Source organism: Pinus tabuliformis, chromosome 6 (assembly GCF_031772625.1).
Source record: "Pinus tabuliformis cultivar Carrire ecotype Pingquan chromosome 6, CPIR1, whole genome shotgun sequence".
Lineage (NCBI taxonomy): Eukaryota > Viridiplantae > Streptophyta > Pinopsida > Pinales > Pinaceae > Pinus > Pinus tabuliformis.
The window spans coordinates 1,246,107,483-1,246,135,001 of record NC_142292.1 but is presented as its reverse complement, the minus strand read 5'-3'; the positions used below and the strand labels follow the sequence as shown (position 1 = coordinate 1,246,135,001).

Below are 27,519 nucleotides of genomic sequence, written 5' to 3'. Positions count from 1 at the left end.
AGTTAGTTTCCAGAATAATCAGATTTACCTTCCACAATTGATGCTACGAAAGAAACCCTGGGAAATGCATATCCTCATGGAGAATGGACCTCCAAAGTGCTAGAATAATCACCACATATAATCCATGTCCACCAACCATGATAAGGTAGCAATTATAGCATGCTCCATAACTGTTAATTTATGGTATGTTCTATGCTTAGTGCAGTCTACTTCGATTTCTTATTAGCCACTGTTTAGCAATCACATAAACATAAAGTAAAATGCTGATAGAACATTAATAGATCGACAAAAAAAGCCAAGACAAGGGACACCAGATGTGGCGGCTAGCCAGGGACAAACCCCAATTGTGGGGAAACCCTTTGATCAATTCTTCTTTAGTCTTCAATAGTTCACCAGAGAATAAATTTGTAATTTTATGACAGCAGCAGCAAACCCTAACCAGCAAAGTCAAATCTGGTCAAACAAGATGAAATTGACCTTCAATATGCTTGGTCAATTTCTCGGTCATATAGTCCTCCAACAGCAAGAAGAAGCAGCCCATAAACAACCCCAAAAACACAGTCAAACTGCAATCAACTGAAGTCAACATGCTGCCCCAAACTAGGGCAGTCAATGCTGGTCAAACCAGAGGTCAGATTGCCTCAGTTTGTGCCAAAAAAATTGCGGCCTGCCTAGGAGAGGCTGCCACACCAAAACCGCACTCCTGAAAAGTCAACGCTGTCCAAAACGTCTTGTTGCAGCTTCTGCATCCTCCTGTGTCCTCCTTCCTTGCCCTTCTGCATCCTCCTCCCCACGTGCGAGCTTCTCTTCCTTGTGTGTAAACCCAATCAGCTAAGGAGAGAAGAATGTGTGAGAGATGAGATGAGTGAATAATGACTCAACCTCACTTGTATTTATATGATATGCTGGGCATGTGTGCCACACATTTAGCTATTGGGCGACCTTGACAATTTGTCAAGTAAATACAAATAAATTCATATATCCATAAATAAATGTCGGAATCGGATGATCGTTAGATCAATCCTACACCTCTCGACGAGAGGAATCCAAGAAAAATATCAGCTGCCATAAATAAGATGATCCACATGGAGTTTGGCCCTAGTTGCCAATTTTACCACTCCTTTTCAACTAGGGAGAACTCCATTTGCTAATCCATCTGACCGTCGATACTATCTCTGCTATCAAATGCACTGCCCTGCACTGTTCGGCTCTGCTGAACTATGAAGAAGAAGAAATGATTGAGGATGTATCATACCATTCTCCATTGACCCGAAGTCAGTCCCAGAGAGTGTGTCATACCACTCTCACTGATCCCAGATCAGTGCCAGAAGAGAGTGTCTCAAACTACTCATACTGATCCCAGATAAGTTTCATTGATCCCAAATCAATGGAGGTCATCCTAGCATAGGGAGTACAGTAGATACAATGATGCGTCCATCGATAGTACTACTATGGTCCGTAACCCCATTTCCCTACTCATTGGCCAGATGAGAGGTACTTCCCATGAGTCCCAAACTGCATGGGTAGGATACCTCGACAGGAGAACCATTCATCCTGTCCATAAGTCGCCACACGGTATCACAGGGGAAGGCTAAACCTTTCACCCTGTACACAGCGCACCACTAGGGGAGGGTGAGTCGCCCTATGGTTGCTTGTCGCTCCAAGAAGTACCCAAGCTCCCCGGAGCTCCCAGAGCTCAATGCATGCATCATGCAGGACCCTCATAAGAGAGTCTCTCAACGACTCCAAGTCGTTCTCGGAAAGTCAAGAATTTGACCTTTCCCAGGGGCTTTGTCAGAATGTTGGCGATCTGCTCATCTGTACCGATATGATGGAAGCTTCTTGCTCCCCGTTGTATCATATCCCGGATAAAGTGGTACCTGATATCGATATGTTTGGAGTGATCATGAAATACGGGATCCTCTAATAAATGAATCCCACTCTGGTTGTCACATAGGATCACAGTAGTATCCAATCTAAATCCAAACAACTCACTGAAGAGCTTCCGCAACCAGACAGCCTCACAAGAGGCCATACTCGCAGCAATGTACTCTGCCTCAACGGTGCTCAAAGCCACCGACTTCTGCTTCTTGCTCATCCAGGATATCGAGGCAGATCCCAAAGAGAAACAACACTCGGAAGTGCTCTTTCGGTCCACCACACTGCCTGCCCAATCAGCATCGGTATATCCATGTAGTCTCACATCTCCGGTAGTGTATCTCAACCCATGAGTGATTGTGCCATGAAGATATCTCAACAGGTTCTTGGCACCAATCCAATGTGAGTGGTGAGGCTCAACCATATGTTGACTCAATGTGTTGACTGCAAAACATATATCCGGACGGGAGTTCACTAAGAACATCAATGCTCCTATGAGTTGACGATACTCGATAGCATTTTGCAAAACAGGTCCGGCAGCACTACCGCTTAACTTCTTGAAGTCAAGCTCCATCGGGGTAGTCACGGGCTTGTAGTCCACCATGCCGAATCTCTCTAATATCTTCACCACATATTTTCCTTGAGATAGGAAAATCTCCCCTGCTTCTGCCAGACTTCTGGTCCTAGGAAATAGTGCATCAGTCCTAGGTCCTTCATCTCAAACTTGGAAGTCAACTCCCTCTTACATTTGTGAATGAGAGGGTCTACACCTGTCAGAAAGAGGTCGTCAACGTACAACACCAGTATGAGAGGTTTATTATCTTCAAGCTTAAAGTAAAGGTTAGGGTCAGCTTCACTCCTAATAAATCCCAGCTCCATCAAGTAGCTATCGATCCTCTCATACCAAGCTCGGGTGCTTGCTTCACTCCATAGAGGGCTTTCTTCAACCTGCACATGTGAGATTCTCGATCTTGAATCTCAAATCCTTCGGGTTGTTCCACATAGACTTCCTCTTTGATCGAACGATGCAAGAACGCGGTCTTGACATCCATCTGATGTAGGTTCCATCCTTGCGAAGCAGCAAGGGCTATGATCGAGTGGATGGTGGTATATCGGGCAACACGTGCAAATATCTCGTCATAGTCTACACCTTCCTTTTGAGAGAAGCCACAAGTGACAAAACGAGCGTTATACTTTTCAACACTTCCATCAGCTCCATGCTTTATCTTGTAAAGCCATTTCGAAGTGACAATTGTTTTGTCCTGGGGTTTGGGGACCACATCTCAGACATCGTTCTTCATGATGGACTCACATTCCTCAGTGATAGCATCCTTCCATACTTGATGCTTGACAACTTCTACGAATGATGAAGGCTCAATTGAATGATCGTGCTCATGATGGTCAAGTATCCCTGATACTTCGCTGGCTTCTTACTTTCACGGAAAGTCCCTCTGGGTGCAATGTGTCCTTCGACATCACCAAGTGTCCCCCTGAGCCATGAAGGTCTCTTCCTAGAAGAGGAAGGTTCTTGCAGAGGGGGATCGATAGGATCCATAGGTTCTTCTACATCGGGCATCATCTCATCTTCCTTTTCCTCTGGTTTCCTGGTGTCAGCTTCTCCAGATTTCCTTATTATAAGAAGATTGTCAACTTTGGTAAGAGCCATATCTTCGTCAAAGGTAACATCATGGCTAATCTTGACATCCCTTTGACTACTAGATTCTATAGCCCTTAGTATTTTCGCTATAGCCCACGAAGATTCCTTTCTTTCCAGATGCACCCAATTTATTCCTTTTCTCTTTCGGCACAAGAAAATATACTTGACTTCCAAAAATTCTAAAATGAGATACGTCAAGTTTCTTGCTAGTGAACATTTCTTTAGGAGTCTTGGAACCCAATGCTTGATGAGGGCATCGATTTTGCACATATACGACGGTATTTGCAGCGTCGGTCCATAGAAACTTCAGAAGCCTTTGATCATGGAGCATAGCACGGACAACTTCCTCAATCGTATGATTCTTCCTTTCCGGCACACCATTCTGCTCAGGAGTATATGGTGTTGTAGTCTCCCTCTTAATGCCAGCCTCTTTGCAAAAGTCGTGGAACTCATTGGATTCATACTCAGTCCCATTATCAGTCCTTAAGATCTTGATCTTCTTTTCGGTTTGATTCTCAATCAAGGCTTTGAAGTGATGAAACCATCATTCTTTTTCAAGAAGTATATCCGAGTCTTGCAAGAATAATCATCTGTAAAAGTGAGGTAATATAAATATCCTCCCAAAGAATTCACAAGCATCATACCAGATATGTCGGAGTGAACCAACTGCGATATATCAGAGGTCTTGCTATGGCTTGAGGGGAATGGTCCCCTTTTGAGCTTTCCTAAGACACATCTAGGACATACACCTTCTTGCTCTAATTTGAACTCGGGCATCCCGGTCACCATTTGTCTCACATTGGGTAGAGCTTTATAATGAAGGTGGACAAACCTCCGGTGCCACAGTTCGGACTTGCCATCGATGAAGGCCACCTTGTAGCCTTTGTCTTCCATTGCCGAAAGGGACACCAAGTTCTTTTTGAGATCAGGTACATATAGGACTTCTTGCAAGTGAATTGTATTACCCTGATTCAATTGAAGAGAGACATTCCCTACGCCTTTCATGGGATATTTGGAGTTGTCCCCAAGAACAATTTCCAAGTTGGTCTCCTTCTCTATCAGATTAGAGAGAGCTTCTTTGTAATCAGTGAAGTGCCTTGAGGCACCACTATCAATAAGCCAATTTCCCAGCTTGTCCGGGGGAGCAGTAGTAGAGAGGGCCGCTGGTAGCTAATATTCATCTTGCTTATTGTTAACAATGTTAGATTCATACCTAGAGTTTCTTGCCTTCTTGGAGGGTTGACCACTTCCCTTGATTTCTGGCATTCCTCTTTCTTTTGCCATTGAACCTGCCCTTCCTTTGATTGTTGTTGGAATTGCCTCGGGAGTGATTTTGATCATCGTCATGAGATGTGTCCTTTCTATCAGGGCAGTCCCTCGCATAGTGGCCAATTTTGTTGCAAATGTGACATCTACCTTTCCTTCCACGTTTCGGTCCGACCTTTCCCTTAGATTTTGCCCCGAAATTATTTCTCCTTTTAGCATGAGAGGAGAATGCAGTGGGATTGCCTCTAAGTGCATGCATTTCCTGCTCTTCCATCCTTGTTTCTTCTTGAATGCATCTTGCCATCAGTTCCTCAAATCCCGGGATTACATTATTGTTGAGAAGAGTGGTTTTGAATATATACCATTTAGATGGGAGCCCTCCGAGAGTTGTGATGGTCAGTTCCCTGTCAGGAACAACTTCCCCAATCGATAGGAGATCATTCTTGATCTCGGTGATCCTTAAGAAGTAGGCTTGCATACTCTCATCTTTGCCCTTTTTAATTTCCTTCAGCTTATTTCTAGGGAACAAAACTTGATTTGCATCACTAACTTTAAATAGGCTTACCAATCTATCGTAGATTTCCTTGGAGGTGGTCAGTTTAGAAATGTAGGCCACCAAGCGCTTGTCGATAGAGTCCCGGATGATCTTCTTTGCTTTGACTTCTCCCCTGGTCCACTTGTTCCTAGCAGCAACGGATGCATTTGATGGAGGTTTAATGATTCTGCCTCTCACATGGTCCAACACTTCCTGCTCTTCCAATGTTAGATTTGAGAGACATCTTCCATCCGTGATAATCAGATTTCTCACGGAGCTTGTCTTCAGCGGGGAAGTGTGATGAGGACCCCATGAAGATTTTAAGATTGCTTCAACAACCTTTGGTGATTGCTCTTGCTCTTGCTCTTGCTTGGGCGTTGTCTTCACCTCAACTCTGATACCATGTTAATTTATGGTATGTTCTATGCTTAGTGCAGTTTATTTCGTTTTCTTCTTATTAGCCACTATTTAGCAATCACATAAACATCAAGTAAAATGCTGATAGAACATTAATAGATTGACAGAAAACAAGCCAAGACAAGAGACACGAGATGTGGTGGCTAGCCAGGGACAAACCCCAATGTGGGGAAACCCTTTGATCAATTCTTCTTTAGTCTTCAATAGTTCACGAGAGAATAAATTTGTAATTTTATGACAGCAGCAACAAACCCTAACTAGCAAAGTCAAATCTGGTCAAACAAGATGAAATTGACCTTCAATATGCTTGGTCAATTTCTCAGTCATCTAGTCCTCCAACAGCGAGAAGAAGCAACCCATAAACAACCCCAAAAACACAGTCAAACTGCAGTCAACTGAAGTCAACATGCTGCCCCAAACTAGGGCAGTCAATGCTGGTCAAACTAGAGGTTAAATTGCCTCTGTTTGTGTGCCAAAAATTGTGGCCTGCCTAGGAGAGGCTGCCACACCAAAACCGCACTCCTGAAAAGTCAATGCTTGGTCAACGCTGTCCAAAATGTCTTGCTGCAGCTTTTGCGTCCTCCTGCGTCCTCCTTCCTTGCCCTTCTGCGTCCTTCTTCTTCCCATGTGTGAGCTTCTCTTCTTTGTGTGTAAACCCAATTAGCTAAGGGGATAAGAATGTGTGAGAGATGAGATGAGTGAATAATGACTCAACCTCACTTGTATTTATATGATATGTTGGGCATGTGTGCCACACATTTAGCTGTTGGCTGACCTTGACAATTTGTCAAGTAAATACAAATAAATTCATATCTCCATAAATACATGTCGGAATTGGATCATCGTTAGATCAATCCCACACCTCTCGACGAGAGGAGTCCAAGAAAAATATCAGCTGCCATAAATAAGATGACCCACATGGAGTTTGGCCCTAGTTGCCAATTTTAACAATAACCATCAAAAACACATAAAGCACGATCATCTCAAGCAAAGAAAGAACTTGTATGTTGAAAATTTAGCAAGGAATGGCTTCTTTGACTCGTGCCTTAGTCAAAGATGTTAATTTGAATTCAGTCTCATAGATACTTGAGTTAGTTGTCAGTTAACATGTGTGATGTGGCCTATCACTAGTTTATTGTCAATTAATTCGAGTTAGATGGCTTTCACTGAGTTGTGTATTAGTTGATACCTAAAATTTAGCTATCTAGTGGAGTTAAACTCTAGTGTCTGTTAGTTAGTGGATGTATAGTTCTAGAATAGAGATAGACTTGAGTTCTTGAGTTTAGTTGAGTAGTTTAACTGTTGTTAACTCAACTGACTCTCAGTTAACTAGTTGCAGCTACTAAATTTATCCCTAGTAGGTCATGCAATTCAAATTGCCTATTGAGACTGGATGAAGGCACAAATCTATTTATTCATTGTACACAAGATTTTGTGTGTGAGCTTGAGAAGCAAGTAGAGCAAGAGAGCTTGAGGATCAAGCAAGGCAATTTATCTTGGGAATTGCACAAGGAAATAGGAGAAATTCCTATTTTTTAGGGGTAGAATTGCTCTAGGAAATAGGAGCTTCCTAGCAGGCCTTATTTGCCTAAGTGTTGGGCAAGTCTTGTGTAGAGTTGATTAGTATTGCAGGGGCTTCAGTCTTGAAGCAGATTCTTTGTAATAGATCAGATTGCTCAGTTGATAATACAAGCAAGAGGGGTTTTCCCAGTTGGGTTCCCCAGATAAATTTCTATATGTGATTGATCTATGTGTGATTGTGTTTCTATTCATTGTTTTCTTTCCGCATAATTTTGGTAGAGAAATCTTGTGTCTTTTGTAGATCAGTTTGCTCTCATTAGCAGTTGCAAGGTTTCAAGGATTTTCTACATGGTATCAGAGCAGAAAACAAGATAGAGACCAAGTTCCTTGATCATATTCAAAGTGCATTGGAGAGAAGATCAGTTGGTGCAAGAATTCTACAAGTGCAGGAATCATGTCATTCTATGGTTTGAGGACAGAGCATGCACTAGAAGGAACTTCGAATTTCTGTGCATGGAAGGACAAAATGGAGGCTATGTTAGATGATAATGGGGTTTTGGAATACATCAAGACTGATATTCCTAAACTTCTTGCATCAGATGCACAATTTCTGGTTCAATGGAAGGACACTGCCAAAACTAGGAGGATGATCCTAGGAGTCAAGAACCATATTGTTCCAAAGTTGCATGGAAAGGATACACCATTCCAGATGTGGAAGGCCCTTATTGATCTATTTGAAAGCAGTAGTGATGCCAAAAAACTTGCTTTGATGAACAAATTGAGGATTGAAGACAAAGGGTATGATGTAGTATTCAACAATGGGAAGGCCTACCTCAAGCATTTTGCTTCAGGTTAGGTCAAGCAGATTGGTGTCAGGATCGAGAGCCTCTACAAATTGGAGGTAGATGCATGTGCAACCTTGAGGAGCAAGGCAGAGATTTCTCAGAGTAGAGATGTGGTGGTTGAGCGAGAGCAAGATAGAACTCTCAAGATGGAGCCTCAGTGAATATCACAGTCTTAGTCTAAGCTAGTTGGCAGTTGGGCTGACCAGCGCGATGATGATGAGGACCATAGCCCAGGGCGAGTGGAGGTAGCCACTTAGTCAAAGACTTCCAGTATAGGGAAAGTTCAAGCCAAGTGGGCAGAGGATTTGGTTAAGGGAGCTCAGAAGAGAGTTGAGTCTCCCAACATCAAGAAGCAGACACCCAAATACACAGGGTACATGGCTCTTTCTAGTTCAAAGGGAGCAACTGTAGCAGCAGAGAACTTGGTAGAGCTGAAGACAGATCCAGGTGGACGAGGTTCTTCCAAGAAGCCCTTCCTCGCTAAGAGGGAGTGTTGAAAATGTAGCAAGGAATGGCTTCTTTGACTTGTGCCTTAGTCAAAGATGCTAATTCGAATTCAGTCTCATAGATACTTGAGTTAGTTGTCAGTTAACATGTGTGATGTGGCCTATCACTAGTTTATTGTCAGTTAATTTGAGTTAGATGGCTTTCAGTGAGTTGTGTACTAGTTGATAGCTAAAATTTAGCTATCTAGTGGAGTTAAACTCTAGTGTCTGTCAATTAACTAATCTCTAGTTCTAGAATAGAGATAGACTTGAGTTCTTGAGTTTAGTTGAGTAGTTTAACTGTTGTTAACTCAACTGAATCTCAGTTAACTAGTTGCAACTACTAAATTTGCAACTACTACAGAGACGAGGTATGGAGGCTCAAAGATTCTTTCAATAGCTTTTGTATCTCATATATTCCTAGACTAAAAAATCAGCGTGCTGATTCACTTGCTGTGTCTGCGAGCACGTTCATCCCTCCCATACCCCCTAGATTGGCTTATGAGGTTCATGTAAAATATAGACCATCTCTGCTTGATAATGTCAAATACTGGAAAGTTTTTGAGGATGACGATGAAGTCAATAGGTTTCTGCAAGTCATTGATGAGTTCTCTGAGATGCAAATTGATCAAGAGAATGAGGCCATGGAGGAATGTCCTCAGTCACAATTAAGAAATAGAATTGGTCAAGATAGCATTGTACAATTGCCTAATAATTACATACCTAAAGGGTTGGTGCCTCTAGAGAAGCTGTTTGACCATAACGATGTACCTTACAAGATTGCCCAAAAAGAAAATGAGGTTGCAGTCCATAGGCATAACATAGGGAGCCTAGATCACCCAAAGTATATAAATTTGTCCACCCATTTGTTTGCTGCCCAAAGTTCTAAATACTGCACCTTAATGAAGCAATTTGCTGATGTCTTTGCTTGGGAGTACAGTGACCTTAAGACTTATGATAAAAACATCATTTAGCATAAGATTCCACTGGAGAAAGACACCATCCCATTCAAGCAGAAGCTGAGACCCATAAACCCTCTACTACTTCCTTTGATTGAAAAGGAAATGAAGAAATTGTTGGCTGCCAAGATCATAGTTCCACTGAGGTATTCGAAGTGGGTAGCCAACTTGGTAGTAGTGAGGAAGAAAAGTGTAGAAATCAGGCTGTGTGTTGACTTCAGAAACCTGAACAAATGCTCTAAGAAAGATAACTATCCCCTTCCCAAAATGGAACATCTGCTCCAGAAGGTTTCAGGGGTTAAAATTATGTCTTTCTTGGATGGATTTTCAGGGTACAATCAAGTGGCTGTACATCCGGAGGATCAAGAAAACACTGCTTTCACCACTCCTTGGGGCACTTTTATGTACTCCAAGATGCCTTTCGGACTGATGAATGCTGGGGCCACCTTTTAGAGGGCCATGGATATAGCTTTTGTAGGAGAGAAGGACAAGTTTGTCCTTATTTACCTTGATGATATAACAGTTTACTCCAGCAGTCATCAGGATCATGTGCAGCATTTGAAGAAGGTGTTTCTGAAGTGCAGAAGGTTTGGGATTTCAGTAAATCCTAAGAAGTCACAGTTTGCTCTAGAAGAAGGGAAACTTTTAGGACATATTGTTTCTGCTACAGGTGTCAAGATCGACCCAGAAAGAGTTAAAGCGATACAGACATTGTCTGTTCCAAGATCAAAAAAGGACATTCAATCCTTTTTAGGCAAGATCAACTTTGTGAGGAGGTTTATTCCCAATTTTGTAGAACTGGTAAAACATATCACCTCCATGCTAAAAAAGGGATCAGAGATTAAATGGACTGATGCAGCAAGAAAATCTTTTGAATCCATCAAAAGAGCTATTATGGAAGCTCCCACTTTAATTAGCCCAGATTATAACAAGGAGTTCCATATCTTCTCCTTTGCTTCTTGTGACACCATTGCAGCAGTCTTGTTGCAGAAGGATGATGAAGGAACGGAGCACCCAATGGCCTTTTTCAGCAAAACTTTGAGGGATGCTGAATTAAAATATGACATTATTGAAAAACAGGCCTATGCTCTTATCAAGTCTTTAAAGGCATTTCGAATCTACATTCTGCATTCCAAGGTGATTTCCTATGTACCCTCTTCTTTAGTAAAGGATGTCCTAACGCAGCCAGATGTTGATGGAAGAAGGGCTAAATGGATTGCAAAGCTCATTGAGTTCAACATAGAATTGAAGCCCACCAAGCTTGTCAAAGGCCAGGGCCTTGCTCAGCTGATGGCTGAAGAAAATTGCAGAATGCTGGACATAAATTGCATGGGTACAAATTCAGATGTTGAACAGAGAGGGGAAGCAATAATGGAACAAGGGCAGAGCCAGTCATTGGATGAGAATTTGGTTTCTTGTGATTGGTATTCCAATATAGCTCATTTCCTGTTGAAGCTAGAAGTCCCTCCAGGGCTTAGCTCCAGTCAAGCCAGAACCATCAAGCTCAGAGCAGCCAAGTTTTGTATTATTAAGAACCTGCTTTATTGGAGGGACCCATCTGGAATCCTCTTGAGATGTCTGGACAGGGAGCAATCTGTGGAAGTCATGCACCAGTTTCATTCCAACATTTGTGGAGGACATCATTATTGGAAAACCACAGCCCACAAGATCCTGAGAGCTGGATATTATTGGCCCACTCTATTCTCTGATGTGTTTTCATTTGTGAAGTCTTGTGACAAATGCCAGAGGTTTGCAGGAAGACAACAACTGAAGTCTTTGCCCCTGAAGCCAATACATACCAGTGGCCCTTTCTAGCAGTGGGGATTGGATTTCATAGGGGAAATTAATCCACATTCCAGTGGCCAGCACAGATGGATCCTAGTAGCCACTGATTATTTTACCAAATGGATCGAAGCCATCCCCACTAAGAAAGCAGATCACCAGATTGTCATGAAGTTCTTGACAGAAAACATTTTCACCAAGTTCGGCTGCCCAAACAAATTGGTTACAGACAATGCGACAGCTTTTAGGGCAAAAGAGTTGGTGGACATGTGTGACTCAATGGGCATTAAACTAGTGCATTCCACCTCTTATTATCCTCAAGGTAATGGCCTAGCAGAATCATCCAATAAAAGCCTGGTAAGGATAATCAAAAAGCTGCTGGAAGACAACAAAAGGAGCTGGGATTCTAAACTGAAGTTTGCATTATGGGCTGACAGAGTGACCACAAAGAAATCCACAGGGAATTCTCCATTCAAGTTGGTATATGGCACTGAGGCTGTTTTCCCAATTCAATTGACCCTCCCTGTGGCCAAATTCTTACAAGAAGAACAGAACGAGGAAAGTGACATGGCAAGGAGGATTAGTGACTTGGCTGAAGTTCATCAGATCAGAGATCAATTGATTGAGAAGTCTGCAGTACACCAAAGGAAAGTCAAGGAAGCTTTTGACAGAAAGGCAAAGATGGACAATTTTCAGGTTGGGGACTGGGTTCTCAAATGGGATGCACTGAAAGAAAAGAAAGGCAATCATGGTAAATTCGATGCTCTGTGGACAGGACCGTTTGTCATCTCTCAGGTCCAGGGGAACAATACTTTCATGCTGCAAAGTCTGGAAGGAGAAACAGTTTTTGATGGCCCAGTCAATGGGCGGTTTTTGAAAGTTTATTTTGTTTAAGGCTTTCAGGCCTTTGCATTGTAAATATGTTCTTTTACAGTTTTTAGTGTAGGCTTAAATAGACTCCATGCCCAATGGAATACTAGGCAATGTTTCTGATCTTGTTTTTAGGTAGAAGGCAGTGGTCTACGGTTCTTGAAACCTCACAGGGAGGATTTCATCCCCAGAAGGAGCCAGTGTTAGCCCTGAGGTTCAGCGCTGACTCTCTGAAGTTTGAAAGGGAGGCTCGGTCTGCTTTGTTGTGCTTAAAGGGGCCCCACCTGGGTCATTTTCCCCTTCTCCTCTCACCCCGCTCACATTTTTCCCTTCCCATTTCCTAAATTAACCTTCTAACCCGACAAAATCCCCCTTTTTGGCCTTAGCCCCAAGCGCAAAGCCAAAGTACCCATAAAACCCGACCATATGCCCTTGCGCGCTCATAAAACGCCTCACCACATCCCCGCCGTTGATCTTCTCCCGCCAATCCAACGACCCATATGCATCCCGATAAAGGCAACCTGCTCGATCGGCCCCCACCGTCAGATCACCTCCACCAGATCTGACGGTCCTCGCTCATATCGCACGGGCAACTAGCGCAGACAATACCCGCGCGATATGAGCGGTATTTCTCTCTCCTCCACCGCTACGTGTCATTCGTTGAATGGAATCGCGTGACTTTTGACACTTACCACTTACCGCCCGATGCCCACGCGATGAAAACCGTTACCGCTCAAGTCAAAACCGCCCTGCCTATTATCGCCCGCACATCTTCGTCGCCCGATAACCGTCTGATCTACCCGCTGAAGATCTAATGGCCCGGACATGTCCCGCTCCCACCACGACCGACGGCCTCTGCTAAATCATCTCCGCCACACATCTCCCTGATCTGAGGGTCACCATTCACGATCATCTTAGTCGTTCATCCACCATGCACTCTGTCCCCATGTCCAGTCTGTTACCCGAGGAAGGAGACGACTAGCTCTGTTAGTCTGGTAACAGTTTGACCCCAACAACCGAATTAAACAGAGAGCATGGCGGAATGGAGAAAGGGATACAACACGACTCAACAACAGGATTAAACTGTCATAGGACTCTACTACCATAATCAGTCTAACCGCCTAAAGGACAGTACAACACCTGAACTGATCAGGTTTTCACCGTGAAGAAAGCAACCTCATTCAGAGACGCTATCAGATGGTTAAATGCAGTTGGTGGTCAATTAAAAACCCCCATCCCTAAAAGGCCAGGGGGCTATTGTAATGAAAAGGTTATAAATAGCCACCAAAAAGTTGTAATCAAGGTTGGAATTTGATGTAAGTATCATCTTCTGGAGACTGTAGACACTCTGTAACTTGCAGCGTCTCATCTTCATTTTCATCAATGCAAGCTTCTTTTGCTGTTACATGCTCACTGTCCATTTCTTCTCTGTTCTAAGCTTGTGCCTGTGGCGCTGTATTCACGATTGTTCCCATGTTTAATACTAGATAACTGTCATCTTATCCCGGTATTGAAATATTGAATGTATCAGTGAGCAGGCCACTCAGATTTCTTCTGTGTCTGATGCAAAACAACTGTCCTCTTGTCTTTGCATTGATAGATTAGATCTACAAGTTTCTTTACTGGTTGCAGCTGGCCATCACATGGTTGTGTGTATCTGTTGGTGTGGTCAGTGTTTTCCATATTCACCTAATTTCCAAACTGTTGAGCATTGGTGGTCTAAAGCCTTGTAGTTTGAGGATGTTCATGACGGCCCGGACATGTCTCGCTCCCACCACGACCGACGGCCTATGCTAAATCATCTCCACCACACATCTCCCTGATCTGAGGGTCACCATTCACGATCATCTCAGTCGTTCATCCACCATGCACTCTGTCCCCATGTCCAGTCTGTTACCCGAGGAAGGAGACGACCAGCTCTGTTAGTCTGGTAACAGTTTGACCCCGACAACCGAATTAAACAGAGAGCATGGCGGAATGGAGAAAGGGACACAACACGACTCAACAACAGGATTAAACTGTCATGGGACTCTACTACCATAATCAATCTAACCGCCTAAAGGACAGTACAACACCTGAACTGATCAGGTTTTCACCGTGAAGAAAGCAACCTCATTCAGAGACGCTATCAGATGGTTAAATGCAGTTTGTGGTCAATTAAAAACCCCCATCCCTTCAAGGCTAGGGGGTTGTTGTAATGAAAAGGTTATAAATAGCCACCAAAAAGTTGTAATCAAGGTTGGCATTTGATGTATCATCTTCTGGAGACTGTAGACACTCTGTAACTTGCAGCGTCTCATCTTCATTTTCAGCAATGCAAGCTTCTTTTGTTGTTACATGCTCACTGTCCATTTCTTCTCTGTTCTAAGCTTGTGCCTGTGGCGCTGTATTCACGATTGTTCCCATGTTTAATACTAGATAACTGTCATCTTATCCCGATATTGAAATATTGAATGTATCAGTGAGTAGGCCACTCTGGTTTCTTCTGCGTCTGATGCAAAACAACAGTCCTCTTGTCTTTGCATTGATAGATTAGATTTACAAGTTTTTTTACTGGTTGCAGCCGACCATCACATGGTTGTGTGTATCTGCTGGTGTGGTCAGTGTTCTCCATATTCACTTAATTCCGAAACTGTTGAGCATTGGTGGTCTAAAGCCTTGTAGTTTGAAGGTGTTCATGCATGTCTGGAGTGAAAACAGAGTAGAAGTGGTTATCTGGCTTGAAACAAACCATCATCCCTTCCAATAAACTTCTGCAAAAATAGTTTAATTTATATGTTACTAGGCATCTCCGAGCTACAACCTAGGAGAGTTTCTTGGAGCTCTAACAGTTAACTCAACTGAATCTCAGTTAACTAGTTGCAACTACTAAATTTAGCCTTAGTAGGTCATGCAATTCGAATTTCCTATTGAGACTGGATGAAGGCGCAAATCTATTTATTCATTGTACACAGGATTTTGTGTGAGAAGCAAGCAGGGCAAGAGAGCTTGAGGATCAAGCAGGGCAATTTCTCTTGGGAATTGCGCATGGAAATAGGAGAAATCCCTATTTTTTAGGGGCAGAAATGCGTTAGGAAATAGGAGCTTCCTAGCAGGCCTTATTTTCCTAAGTGTTGGGTGAGTCTTTTGTAGAGTTGATCAGTGTTGCAGGGGCTTCAGTCTTGAAGTAGATTCTTTGTAATAGATTAAAATGCTCAGTTGATAATACAAGCAAGAGGGGTTTTTACTTTTTCCCAATTGGGTTCCCCTGATAAATTTCTATGTGTGATTGTGTTTCTATTCATTGTTTTCTTTCCGCAAAATTTTGGTAGAGAAATCTTGTGTCTTTTGCAGATCAGTTTGCTCTCATTAGTAATTGCAAGGTTTCAATGATTTTCTACATTGTATACACCCAATCCATCAAAAAACTCCATGTATACTATTACCATGTACACTTTGTTGCCTAGCCTTTGCAAGGAGTTGAAACAATCCTCACTTAACCAGTGGTGATTCCAATCTTCCTTGCTCATCAAAATGCAAATGGAAGTGAGAACTTTTTCTTAATTACCCCTACTAAAAGGAGGGGTAATAGGGCTGACCTAAAACTCCCCATTACAAACATATGCTAGGTGAATTTCAAGTACAGTTTGAATGTTGTCGACTTGACTTTGACATGATCACCTAGGGTTTGAAGAGTTGCGCTGTTAGTCCACATGTTCACATGTGACGAAAGACTTTAGGTCTTGTTGGCATAGCTTATTGATTTGGAGGCCACTCTTGAAGTTTGGATGGTTGCTTGCATGGTAAGATATGCTTATAGATGAAGCAACCCCACATGGATTGGCTACTTTGAGGGGGTTTTGGAGATGAGTTGTCACTTAAAGCCCGATTTTCCTATGCTTGAAGGGTTAATTGTGGAAGGCTACATTGCAGAAGGGCCTTTGGAGCTTGGATGCCACAAGCAAAGGACATTATTGATGATCCGTCTCATCTTTAAGGGCTTGTGCCCCTTAACTTTTGTACTTGTGGCTTTTAACAACCCCTTATTTTGTATTTTTGCATTATTTAATTAGTAAAGAGGGTCTTTTGCCCCTCCATAGGCTAGAATAGGGGCTTTTAGCATAGAGAATTATTATTGTAATGTAAAGGAAGTTGAGCATCTCTTCTATATATGGAGGTGCACTTCCTCTTATTTTCTCATGGTTGGACTGGGGGCAGAAATCCCTTAGCAAGTCTGAATTTTTTGGCACTTTCTCTTGTTTCTTAATTTTGGTTACAGAGGAATAAGTAGAACGACCTCTTGGAGAATTTTGTTGATGTGGATGGTTTTCTTTTCTTGGTGGATATTAGTATATCTTGATGAGGAAGGCTTTGTTGATGTGGATAAACTTCTTTTCATGGATGATTATTGGTGAAATTTGATGATATGTGTTATTCAATGTGAGTTATGTTCTTCCAATCTTGTTTATTGTTGATGGATAAGGGTTATTAGATATTCATCATAGTTTTGCTAGTAATTTATCTCCTTATTCTCCTTTAACAAGGTTTTTCATTAAGTTCTCTTATGTGACCTAAGGTAAGTTCCCTCTATTTATCCTTGAAAATTTTAAGGTGCCTAGCTCAAGCCTATAGGGTACACAAGTTAGTCTACCCTAGTCCTTGAAGCTAAATTTGCTCCAAGCCTCTTTGAACCTCTCATCAAGCTCTTCTAAGATGACCTAAGCTAAACTTGCTCCCTTATCCTATCTTTGAAGATTGAAGGATGCTAGGGTTGGAAGTATAGGGACACAAGTTAGCCTCCCTCAGTTCTTTGAACCTGCATCCATCTTCTTTTTCTACAAGTGTGTTGCTCGTTGAACCTATATTACCTAATATATATATATATATATATATATATATATATATATAGGCAAGCTAAGGCACAAATCTTCTATCCTCTGTTGCTTTATCTCTTTTAAAATTCTTTGAACTGTTTTGTGGGGGTTTCACTCTCCGAAATTACCTTGTAATTCCATGATTGTATGTGTTTGGGGACCTTCCCTTTGAACTCAAGTCACGGAGTTACCAAACCCTAGCAATGTATCCTAGGGAAAACCCCCTTGAGTTGGAGGAGAGCTGGCCAGAAGTGAGAAGAGGGTGGTGAGGTGACAGCCCCCTCTGAGGTGCACAGGGTCTCACACTTGAGCTTTTGGACTTATTGAGAAGTGCGAGATTCTGCTGTAATGTCGCCCACACTTACTTTATGGAGTAGTTGATTGCACTGGAAAGCACAAGGATTAACTTTTCTAGTTTGATCTTCTTCAGAATACCATAGAAGATATGTTGAGGAAGTAATGATAATGTTAATGAGTGACCACCAACTAATATTCAGCAACCCATCCCTAAAATAATCTCACCCAAGTTTATGTCATTTCTTTCATCTGCTAGCAAATCTTAGATTGTTTTTCTACTAGTGAAGCCCAGAGTTTGTTTTTGGATAGTTTGGAAGCTGGCAGGTGGATGAAGGCCATATCACTGAATCCTTCCTAAACATGGCCTTATAAAAAGGAGAACAGGATACCTTGAAGGGAATGCCATTGAGATAGCATACTCTTGCGATTGCTTCATCTGCATCTTCATGAGATTGCATTTGTGTCTGCAATTACCTTTTTTAAATAAGGCTCCCCTTCTTTTCCAACATTGACACTAGACTCATTTCTCACACTTGTTGATACATTGGGATCAAATTGCAGTGTGTCGTTCTTGCTAGAAAATATTCCTTTAGTTTCAGAAGCTAGTAACAGTCAAAAACGTTCACCAATTTGTTGCAAGGTTAATCGTGCACATATTTCAATTCCATTTCGGGAAACAGAAAGGTGTTGCTTCACCCTTCTATAACTCCCAAAAAAATGTGAGACCACCTTTTCTGACACATCAAAGATAGGGTTTTGGGATGTTATATAGGCCCTTCACAAGTTCAGACAAAATTTTGGATGGGCATTAGTTTCCCATGCCACTTAAAGCTGAGTTCCCACTTCTTGGTCTTTATATGTCTTGACTGTATTCATCATCATAATTTATAAATTAAAATGGGCTATGTTTGTCTTTAGATTGAACTTACCTTGCATATGTAGAGGGGTTTTCAAGTTTTGGTGGCTGGAAGTAAAACATTGAAATGAAAGAACTTAGAACTTGGAGAGAACACTTCAAAAAATGTTTTCACTCACTCCCAATAGCATTTTCCACTGATCCAAGCAGAAAATCTTTCTTTTCCAATCCAGAAGTCTCTATTGCAAGCACATAATGGCTGTTGCTGCTCTCAACATCACTCTTGTTGCTGCCCTTGCCTCTTTTGACCTGCAAAATCAATTTTAGGGCCTCAAAAGCAACTTAGGCTTTCAAGTGATTAGTGGGCCTTTCTAACAGGGAAGAAAAAGTTAAAACATAATTCACAACTATTTTTCTTATAATCTGCACTCATTCCTCATGGGGGTTGACAAGTGTCCTGATGTCCCCTATGACACGGGATGTTCCCAGGACGTTTCTACTGTATGGGGATAGGTTTGGGATGCCCCTGAGCCATCCCCTGCATTTCAGAGATGGTAGAGGACATCCCTGGTCCGTCCTCCTGTTTCCAGGATTACAAGTGAGGTAGGGTATGCATCGATAATACCCGGGGATGCATCTGCAACCCTGAAAGACACTTCTCGTGGAACATAGCACAAGGCGAAGGCTATTAGAAGTTTTTTGGGCATGCATAGTTTCTAGAATATTTTGGGAATGGGGTTACCTCTGAGTACCTCATTTTCTTTGTCATGCATTGGAAAGGGGCCATTTTTGGGTATAGATGGACAGTCAGACAGTCTAGCAGAGATATAATGACCACCTTAAAAGTGACAAGCATCACTTCTTACGGAAAAAGTGATGTCGTGAAACCTTCAATGGGTATTTCTCCACCTTCCATTCAAGTCAGATTACTGATTTTAGGTTAGAGTTGGCAATTCAGTTTTCAGTCAGCATTGGCATTTTTAGAAAGGATGTTGACTCTCTTAAGATGGGGCCAATGAGGACATGCTGGCACTCCTTGCGTATATACGGAGAGGTAGTCTGTTCAATCACAGCTTGGCCCAATGGTGTATATGTTTTGATGGAATTTTCGTTGTTCAGTAATTTAATATGAAATGCATTTTCCAAAGAAATAAATACATCTCCTTAGAAGATTTTTTGTCTTGTTGTTTACAATTAATATTTTGAAGAACATTCTTAGAACCCTGATGAACCTCATTTGCTATTTCTGCAGTCTGAAATTGTGGCTGGTTCTACTGGGGCAGGCATTGTTACAGGAGCAGTAGCAGGTACTACACGTTCTGCAACCTTGGGTGGATCAGCGGTTGGAGCCGTGGCTGATACAACTGAACTGTCGGAAGCTGTTACTGGCTCGGGCCCTGGAAACTCAAGTCCTGAAGCTGTTCCTGCAACAGGAGCTGACTTTGAATTGTTGACATCCTCAGAATTCTATAGGAAGACGAAGGTGACTGATGTTTTACATTTCAGTTTTTCTCCCTTCAAATATTAAGAAGCTTGCTGTGTTACAAAAATAACTTTCTAGAAAACAAGTGCATGTCTGGCTCATGAAACAAATTGTCTCATACACAGTTTGCCCATTTGCATGCATATGAAATGGCAAAATATGATGGTGCTGTCTAACATTTTCACATCAAGCAGATTTCAAAGGCTTTAGCCTTTGGAAAACAAATACCATGAGGTGCTAATCATGGGGTACTGCTTTCTATGCAGGTGAAAGACATAGCAGGGTCCTTTCGTTGGGCTCCATTTCTGCCTATACAGAAATCTGACTCATTTTTAACAATGCTTCTGCTCCTTTCAAAGTACAGGATGAAGAGTCTCCCTGTGGTTGACATAGGTGAAACAAAGATTGATAACATTATCACACAGTCTGCTGTAATGCATATGCTTTCCAAATGCATCGGGCTTCCTTGGTTTGAGACCTGGGGAAAGAAAACACTCTTAGAACTCAATCTTCCTGTAATGAAGGCTGATCAAATGGTTAAGGTTTGTACTCTTTGCCTATTCCTGCTGGTTGCTTGCTTTCTAGAAGTAATTGAGAAAAGCATATTGGAACTAGTCAACAAATTAAAAGATAGGAGTTAAATTAATTATATCCATATGTATCTTTCAGACTGACCTCTACAACATGTACATGTCCACATACTCCCATTTGGTTCACATGTACTAGACATCTAAAGGTGTTGCTGATGACTAGGTTTTTTATGTACTTAAATGTATTTATAATTGCATGTTATAGGTGTAGAAAATTTATGATCTGTACCCTTAACTCACTTTATAAGTTTGTACTGTTTAGGCCCAACCCACATGTTTTGTCATGCTGATACAAATTTCAGTCTGCATTCATTGCAAACATTAAAAGAGTACTTATACTATTTTTCACTTTCCTATCAGCGGGTAATTAATACAAATTTTTGGCAAACATTCACACAATGAGACACTTATTTTTGGTCAAACTGACCCTAGAAAAACTCCACAGCCTCTTGGGGAAAACTGGTCTTCAAAGGAGGATTTTATTGCTTAAGAAACTATAAAATAAGTACAAAAATTTCACTGTACTTATCTCCCTTTTCTATTGTAGCATTAATTGCAATTTCTGGAAATTTGTGTCCACTGAACAATTCAGATTTTCAGCAAATTTATTGCCCAGAATTTCTGCATTTTTCTACAGCTCAGCTCCTTGGAGTTTGTGCCTAAACTCAGCCTTGAAATCTGTGCAAAACCCAGCCTCGATTTCTGTGCCTGAAGGTGACTTTTCTGCCTTGAAAATCATGCCAGGCAGCAACTAAATCCCTTCTTGATTTTCGCACTGCCTGAGTCTGCTGTCCCGAAATTCATGCCTCAAATTTCAGGTCTGGCAGAAGCTAGATTCTCCTTGAAATTCAGGCTTGACTGCTCCTTGAAATCCCTCCCCGCCTCGAATTTTGTGCCTGTTGTAGCTGCCTGTCTCCTCGTTTTTTGCGCTGCTGTGGCTGTCTCCCTCTCCTCTCTTCTCATCTCTCTCTCTCAAGTGTGAAGTGAAGAATGAGATTCCTTTTTTCTCTTTTGTCTCATTGGAAAAGATTGAATCCCTAAACCTAGGATCCAATGTTGAAATTGAATCTCCAAATTTCAAGATGTGTGGTTGCGATCAATTCTCCCAAATGACCCCTCACACATTGGCCCTATCACTTAAAAATCTCCTAGTACCTTTTTCAAGTTGTGTACCTTTTCTATTTTTTTCATAAAGTGATTGTTCAACTCACTTTAATATTAGAAAGGTACACTATGTACTTTACACATAAAGTCATTTTATAAGGTACAAATAACTTTAATATTAGAAAAAGTACATGGTACAACACTTCTAAGTACCTTTTGCACCCATGACATTAATATAACTCATAAATGTCACCAAGACAAAAGTAATTAATGTGTTCACTAGGCTAAAAGGGATAAAAGCTTAGTAACACCTCTCCTTGGTACTATTTCTAACACTCCCTCTTATAGAGGAAGGTGTTGCTCACCACTCCCATCCCGTCTCTAAAGAAAACATGCTTACCTCTTGGCAAAGACTTGGTGAGAATGTCTGCTACCTGCTCATTAGTGGATATATACTCAAGCTTCACTGCCCCTCGCTGAACCCAATTTCTGATGAAGTGGTATCTGATCTCTATATGCTTTGACTGATCGTGAAACACTGGATTCTCAGAGAGTTTAATACAACTCTGATTATCACAGTAAGGCATAGTTGATCTCAACATCTGACCAAATAAACCATGAAGCATCTTGCGAAGCCATAATGCCTCGCACTCTGCCTGACTAGCTTCCATATACTCTGCGTCTGTGCTGCTCAATGCCATTGACTTCTGTTTCCTACTGAACCATGACACAATTGCCGAGCCCAATGAGAAACAACATCTGAAAGTACTCTTCTGGTCACTGACACTGCCAGCGCAATCTGAGTCTGTGCAACCAATCAATCTAACTCCATCACATCTGACATAGTCCAAACCATAATCCACTGTGCCCTGTAAGTACCTCAACACATGTTTTGCAGCCACCCAATGTACTCTCCTAGGCTCCATCATAAACTAACTCAATGTGTTGATTGCAAAACAAATATCTAGTCTAGTGTTGACTAAATACATCAATGAACCGATCAACTGACGATACAAAGTGGGATCCACCAACTTAGAATCAACATCATGAAGCTTCTTCTAGTTGGTGATCATAGGAGTAGCCATAGGCCTGCAACCATCCATACGAAATCTCCTCAAGATATCTCCTGCATACTTTCCCTGGCCCACAAAGATGTGCCCATCCTCCTGCCAAACCTCCAACCCCAGAAAGTAATGCATCAACCCCATATCAGTCATATCAAACTCTGAAGCAAGATCTCTCTTGTAGTGTTGGATGAGACTGTCCTCCCCTATAATAAACAAGTCATCCACATACAGTACCAGAATGAGTGGATCGTCACCTACTAGGATAAAGTATAGGTTCAGATCTACATCACTCTTCTGGAAACCCATCTATTGCAAGTAGGCATCTATCCTCTCATACCATGCCCTCGGTGCCTGCTTCAGTCCATACAAGGCTTTCTTCAGCCTACAAACATGAGACTCTCTCCCATGCAACTCAAAGCCCTCAAGCTACTCAATGTACACCTCCTCTTGTATAACACCATTGAGAAAGGCGGTCTTCACACCCATCTGATGAATCCTCTATCCCTTCTCAGTTGTTATAGATATCACTGCTCTAATGGAAGTATAATGAGCAACCGGTGCAAAGGTCTCCTCATAGTCAACCCCCTCTACCCGTGAGAGCCTCCCCACCACAAACCGAGCTTTGAACTTCTCCATGTTGCCATTTGCAACATGTTTGATCTTGTAGAGCCACCTGGAAGTCACCACTGACTTCCCATCAGGACGTGGCACTACCTCCCAAACATCATTCTTCATGATAGAGGCATACTCCTCCACCATGGCATCCCTCCAGATTTGTTGTCTAGTGGCCTCCTCAAAACTAGTTGGCTCTGTCTCTACAACATCTGCCACAAAGCCACCCAACCTCTCTGGTGGTCTACTCTCCCTCACTGACCACTTGGGTCTCCCCACTGCCTCCTGAGCCTCCTTCAGGGTCTCCCGAAGCCATCTTGGCTTCCTCTTCCTTGCAGTAGTCTCCTGTGGTGGTATGGGAAAATCCTCAATTGGTGCCTCTCCTCTTGGCGAGGAAGGCTCTGAAATAACCAATGGAGATCCTAAACTCTGAGATATTGTGCCTGATGAACCTGCACCAGGTGATCCTATACTCTGTGAACCTGTCACCCCTGAAGAAGGTGAACCTCCTGATCCTGATGCACCACCTGATGCTTTTGAAACCTGTAATGTGCCTGTTGAGGAGCCTGCTGCTCTACCCGATCAACCTCCCAAGACCTCCTCAAAGCCCTCTCCTTCTCAAATGTAACATCCTGTCTTAGGATTATCTTCCTATGTGTAGGAAGATATATACGGTAGGCTCTTCTGGTCTCACTGTAACCCACTAGGATACCCCTCTCTGCAGTGGGTTCCAACTTTGTCCTCTTCTCCTCAAGGATGTGTGAATATGTAAGGCACCCAAATATCTTGATGTGCCCAACTTTCGGTTTCTCGTCGGTATACACCTCTTCAGGAGTCTTGTTCCCCAAGACTCTGTGTGGGCTCCTATTCTGCAAATAAATAACAATGTGACACGCCTCGACTCACAAGAAGAAAGGTAAACTCTGATCATGCAACATCGCTCTAGCTGCACCCACAATGGTCTTGTTCTTCCTCTCTGCCACCCCATTTTGCTGAGGGTTGTAAGGCACAATGAGCTCCCTCTTAATGCCAACACTCCCACAAAGATCCCTCATCTCAGCAGAAGTGTACTTGCTCCCATTGTCTGATCTTAACACCCTGATTTGCCTCCTTGTCCGGTTCTCCACAAGAGCCTTAAATTTTTGGAATCTCCGAAAGACCTCATTCTTGGTCTTCAGGAAGTCCTCCTAGAGTAGTCATCAATGAATGTCACATAGTACTCATATCCACTCAATGAAACATGGGACATAGGAACACATACGTCAGGATGAATCATGTCAAGGATACTTCCATCTCTGCTGTCACTGCTCTGGAAAGGCATCTTGGTGTACTTTCCCAAAGCACACCCCTTGCACACATCATGATGCTCTGTGTTGAAGTCAGGCAACCCTGTAACCATCTCCCTCAACATCCTGAAAGCTCCATGGTGCAAGTGGGCCATCCTCCTGTGCCACAACTCACTGCTACTAGTCTGCGCTACCATAGCTCTAAGAGGCTGAAACATAAGTTTGTATAGTCTCCCACTGTGAGCTCCAATCACACGAGCAAACTCGATACTGGATCCCCTGGGATATATCAACACTTGTCCCTTTCGGAACAATACCTCATACCCCTTATCCTCCAAGCTAGAGACTGATATCAAACTCTTCTTCAACCTTGGAACATAAAGAACATCTGTCACCTTCAGAGGAGGTGATGACTCCCTCTGAAATGAAACTGTCCCCATCCCTGTCGCCTTGACTTTGGAGTTGTCACCAAGCACAACCTCCAAGTCAATATCATCCTCCAAAAGGCTTGTGAATTGCTTTCTAACTCCGGTCATATGGCAGGATGCTCCATTGTCTATGAATCAAGCACGGGAGGATGTGACATGAGTGGCTAAACTCACCACCAAAGCACACTCTGAATCAAACACAGCCGCAAAATCATCTACATCTACTGAAGCTACAACTCCCCGTTTCTTATTACCCTTCTTGTTGGGACACTTTATAGCATAGTGACCTATCTTCCCACAAGCAAAGCATTTCACTTTGCTCATGTCCTTCTCCTTACACTTCTACTTCCCCTTCTCCTGCTTTGCTCCACTAGAAGACCCCTTCTTGATCTTATTTCTCTTCTTTCCTTTAGCCGCAAGAGCAACATTCTCCTCTTCACCTCCCCCACCACTCTTGCTGCCACCTCTCGCACTCCTCTTGATCTCCTCCTGGATGAAATCGTCCCACATCCTCCTCCAACTAGGAAAGTGCTCTCTGGCCACCAAGTCGTGGATAAAGCCATCCCACTTCTCGGTGAACCCATCTAAGGCAATCCTAACCAACTGCTCCTCTGGAACAGCCTCTCCAATGGCAGCTAACTCATCCTTCACTTGTGAGACTCTGGTGAGGAAAGATGTCACACTGTTGGTCTTGGTCATCTTGGTGTTGCATAGTTTTTGTCTCAACACCATCTTCCTGTTCTCATTAGAACTTTGGTGCAAAGAGACCAAGGACTCCCACATCTGATATGCATATCTCATCCCTGAAACATGAGGGAATAAATGGTCCTTGATGGCATCTAGAAGGATCCTCTTTGCCTTCACATTCTTCTTGTTGAACTCCACCAACTGAGTTGGATCAATGGGTGCTTGCACAACTGCTTCAACAACATTCCACACTTCCACCTCCTACAGTGAAAGCATAATCCTCTCCTTCCATGGGCTAAAGTTTTCAGCCCCAATCAATTTGTCTTCTACTTTCAACCCAATAGCCATGACCCCACAACCAACTAAATGGAGCAAATCTGGAAGCTAGAACCTTCCTCCCTATGAACTTCTGAAGTCTTTGGGTTTCTAGCAAAATTTCAAAACTTTTGGTTCACTATTTGAAAACTTTAGATGCTTGCTGCCCTCTTTATCAATGGGCTGAAATTGAAGATTTGAGCTTCAACTTAGCTTTGATACCATGCAGAAAATTTATGATCTGCACCCTTAACTTAGTTTACAAGTTTGCATGTGTTTGTGTAGACCCAACCCACATGTTTTGTCATGCTGATATAAATTTCAGTATGCATTCATTGCAAACATTAAAAGAGTACTTCTACTATTTTTCACTTTCCTATCAGTTGGTATTTAATACAAAATTTTGGCACACATTCACACAATGAGACACTTATTTTTAGTCAAGTTGACCTTAGAAAAACCCACAGCCTCTTGGGGACAACCGGCCTTCAAAGGAGGATTTTATTGCTTAAGAAATTATAAAATAAGTACAAAAATTCCACTGTACTTATCTCCCTTTTTTGCTGTAGCATTAATTGCAATTTCTGGAAATTTGTGCTGATTGAACAATTCAAATTTTCAGTAAATTTAGTGCCCAAAATTTTTGCATTTTTCTACAGCTCAACTCCTTGGAATTTGTGCCCAAACTCAAACTTGAAATCTATGCAAAACCGAACGTCGATTTCTGTGGCTAAAGGTGACTTTTCTGCCTCGAAAATCATGCCAGACAACAACTAAATCCCTCCTTGATTTTCACGCTTCTTGAGTTTGCTGTCCTGAAATTCGTGTTTGACAGCAACTAACTTTTCCTCGAAATTCAGGCCTGATTGTTCCTCGAATTTCATGCAGCTTGATCCTTGAAATTCGTGCCCCTTGCCTCGAATTTTGTGCCTATTGTAATTGCCTTTACCCTCGATATTCGTGCTGCTGTGGCTGCCTCCTCCTTGGAATTTGATCCCTCCTCTAGCTGCAAGTCCTTTCCTCCTTCATGAAGTTTTCTTCTCCTCTCTTCTTCTCATCTCTCTCTCTCTCGCAAATGTGAAGTGGAGAATGAGACCCCTTTTCCCTCTTTTGTCTCCTTGGAAAAGATTGAATCTCTAAACCTAGGATCCAATGGTTGAGATTTAATCTCCAAATTTCAAAATGTGTGGTTGAGATCAATTCTCCCAAATGACCCCCCTCACACATTGACCCCATCACTTAAAAATCTCCTAGTACTTTTTTCAAGTTGTGTACCTTTTCTATTTTTTTCATAAAGTGATTTTTCAACTCACTTTAATATTAGAAAAATACATTATGTACTTTACACATAAAGTCACTTTATAAAGTACCAGTGACTTTAATATTAAAAAAAGTATATGGTACAACACTTCTAGGTACCTTTTCTATCCATGACATTAATATATCTCATAAATGTTACCAAGACAAAAGTAATTAATGTGCTCACTAGGCTAAAAGGGATAAAAGCCTAGTAACACCTCTCCGTGGTACTATTTCCAACAATATGCTACTGGTGTGCTGATTGGATTGCAACATTTGTGGTCCTTGTTAGCAATATCATTGTTAATAGTATGCAGATAAAATTGATTGTTACATTTAGTCTCTAACTTTCAACGATTTGTTATTATGATTTTCTAATATATCTCCTAGGCATCCAAGTTACCAGATTTGCCACTTAGAGGGCCTA

General features: G+C 42.1%; 1 protein-coding gene across 1 annotated transcript in view; it reads left to right on the top strand.

The window, feature by feature from the left end:
• The window catches only part of KING1 (SNF1-related protein kinase regulatory subunit gamma 1), a 173,133-nt gene that overhangs the window by 30,641 nt on the left and 114,973 nt on the right, over positions 1–27,519 (top strand). Inside the window, exons 3-4 of the mRNA XM_089425921.1 lie at positions 19,474–19,704; positions 19,971–20,246. Of these exons, the coding sequence (XP_089282047.1) occupies positions 19,474–19,704; positions 19,971–20,246 (507 nt within the window). The remainder of the gene's footprint in view (positions 1–19,473; positions 19,705–19,970; positions 20,247–27,519) is intronic.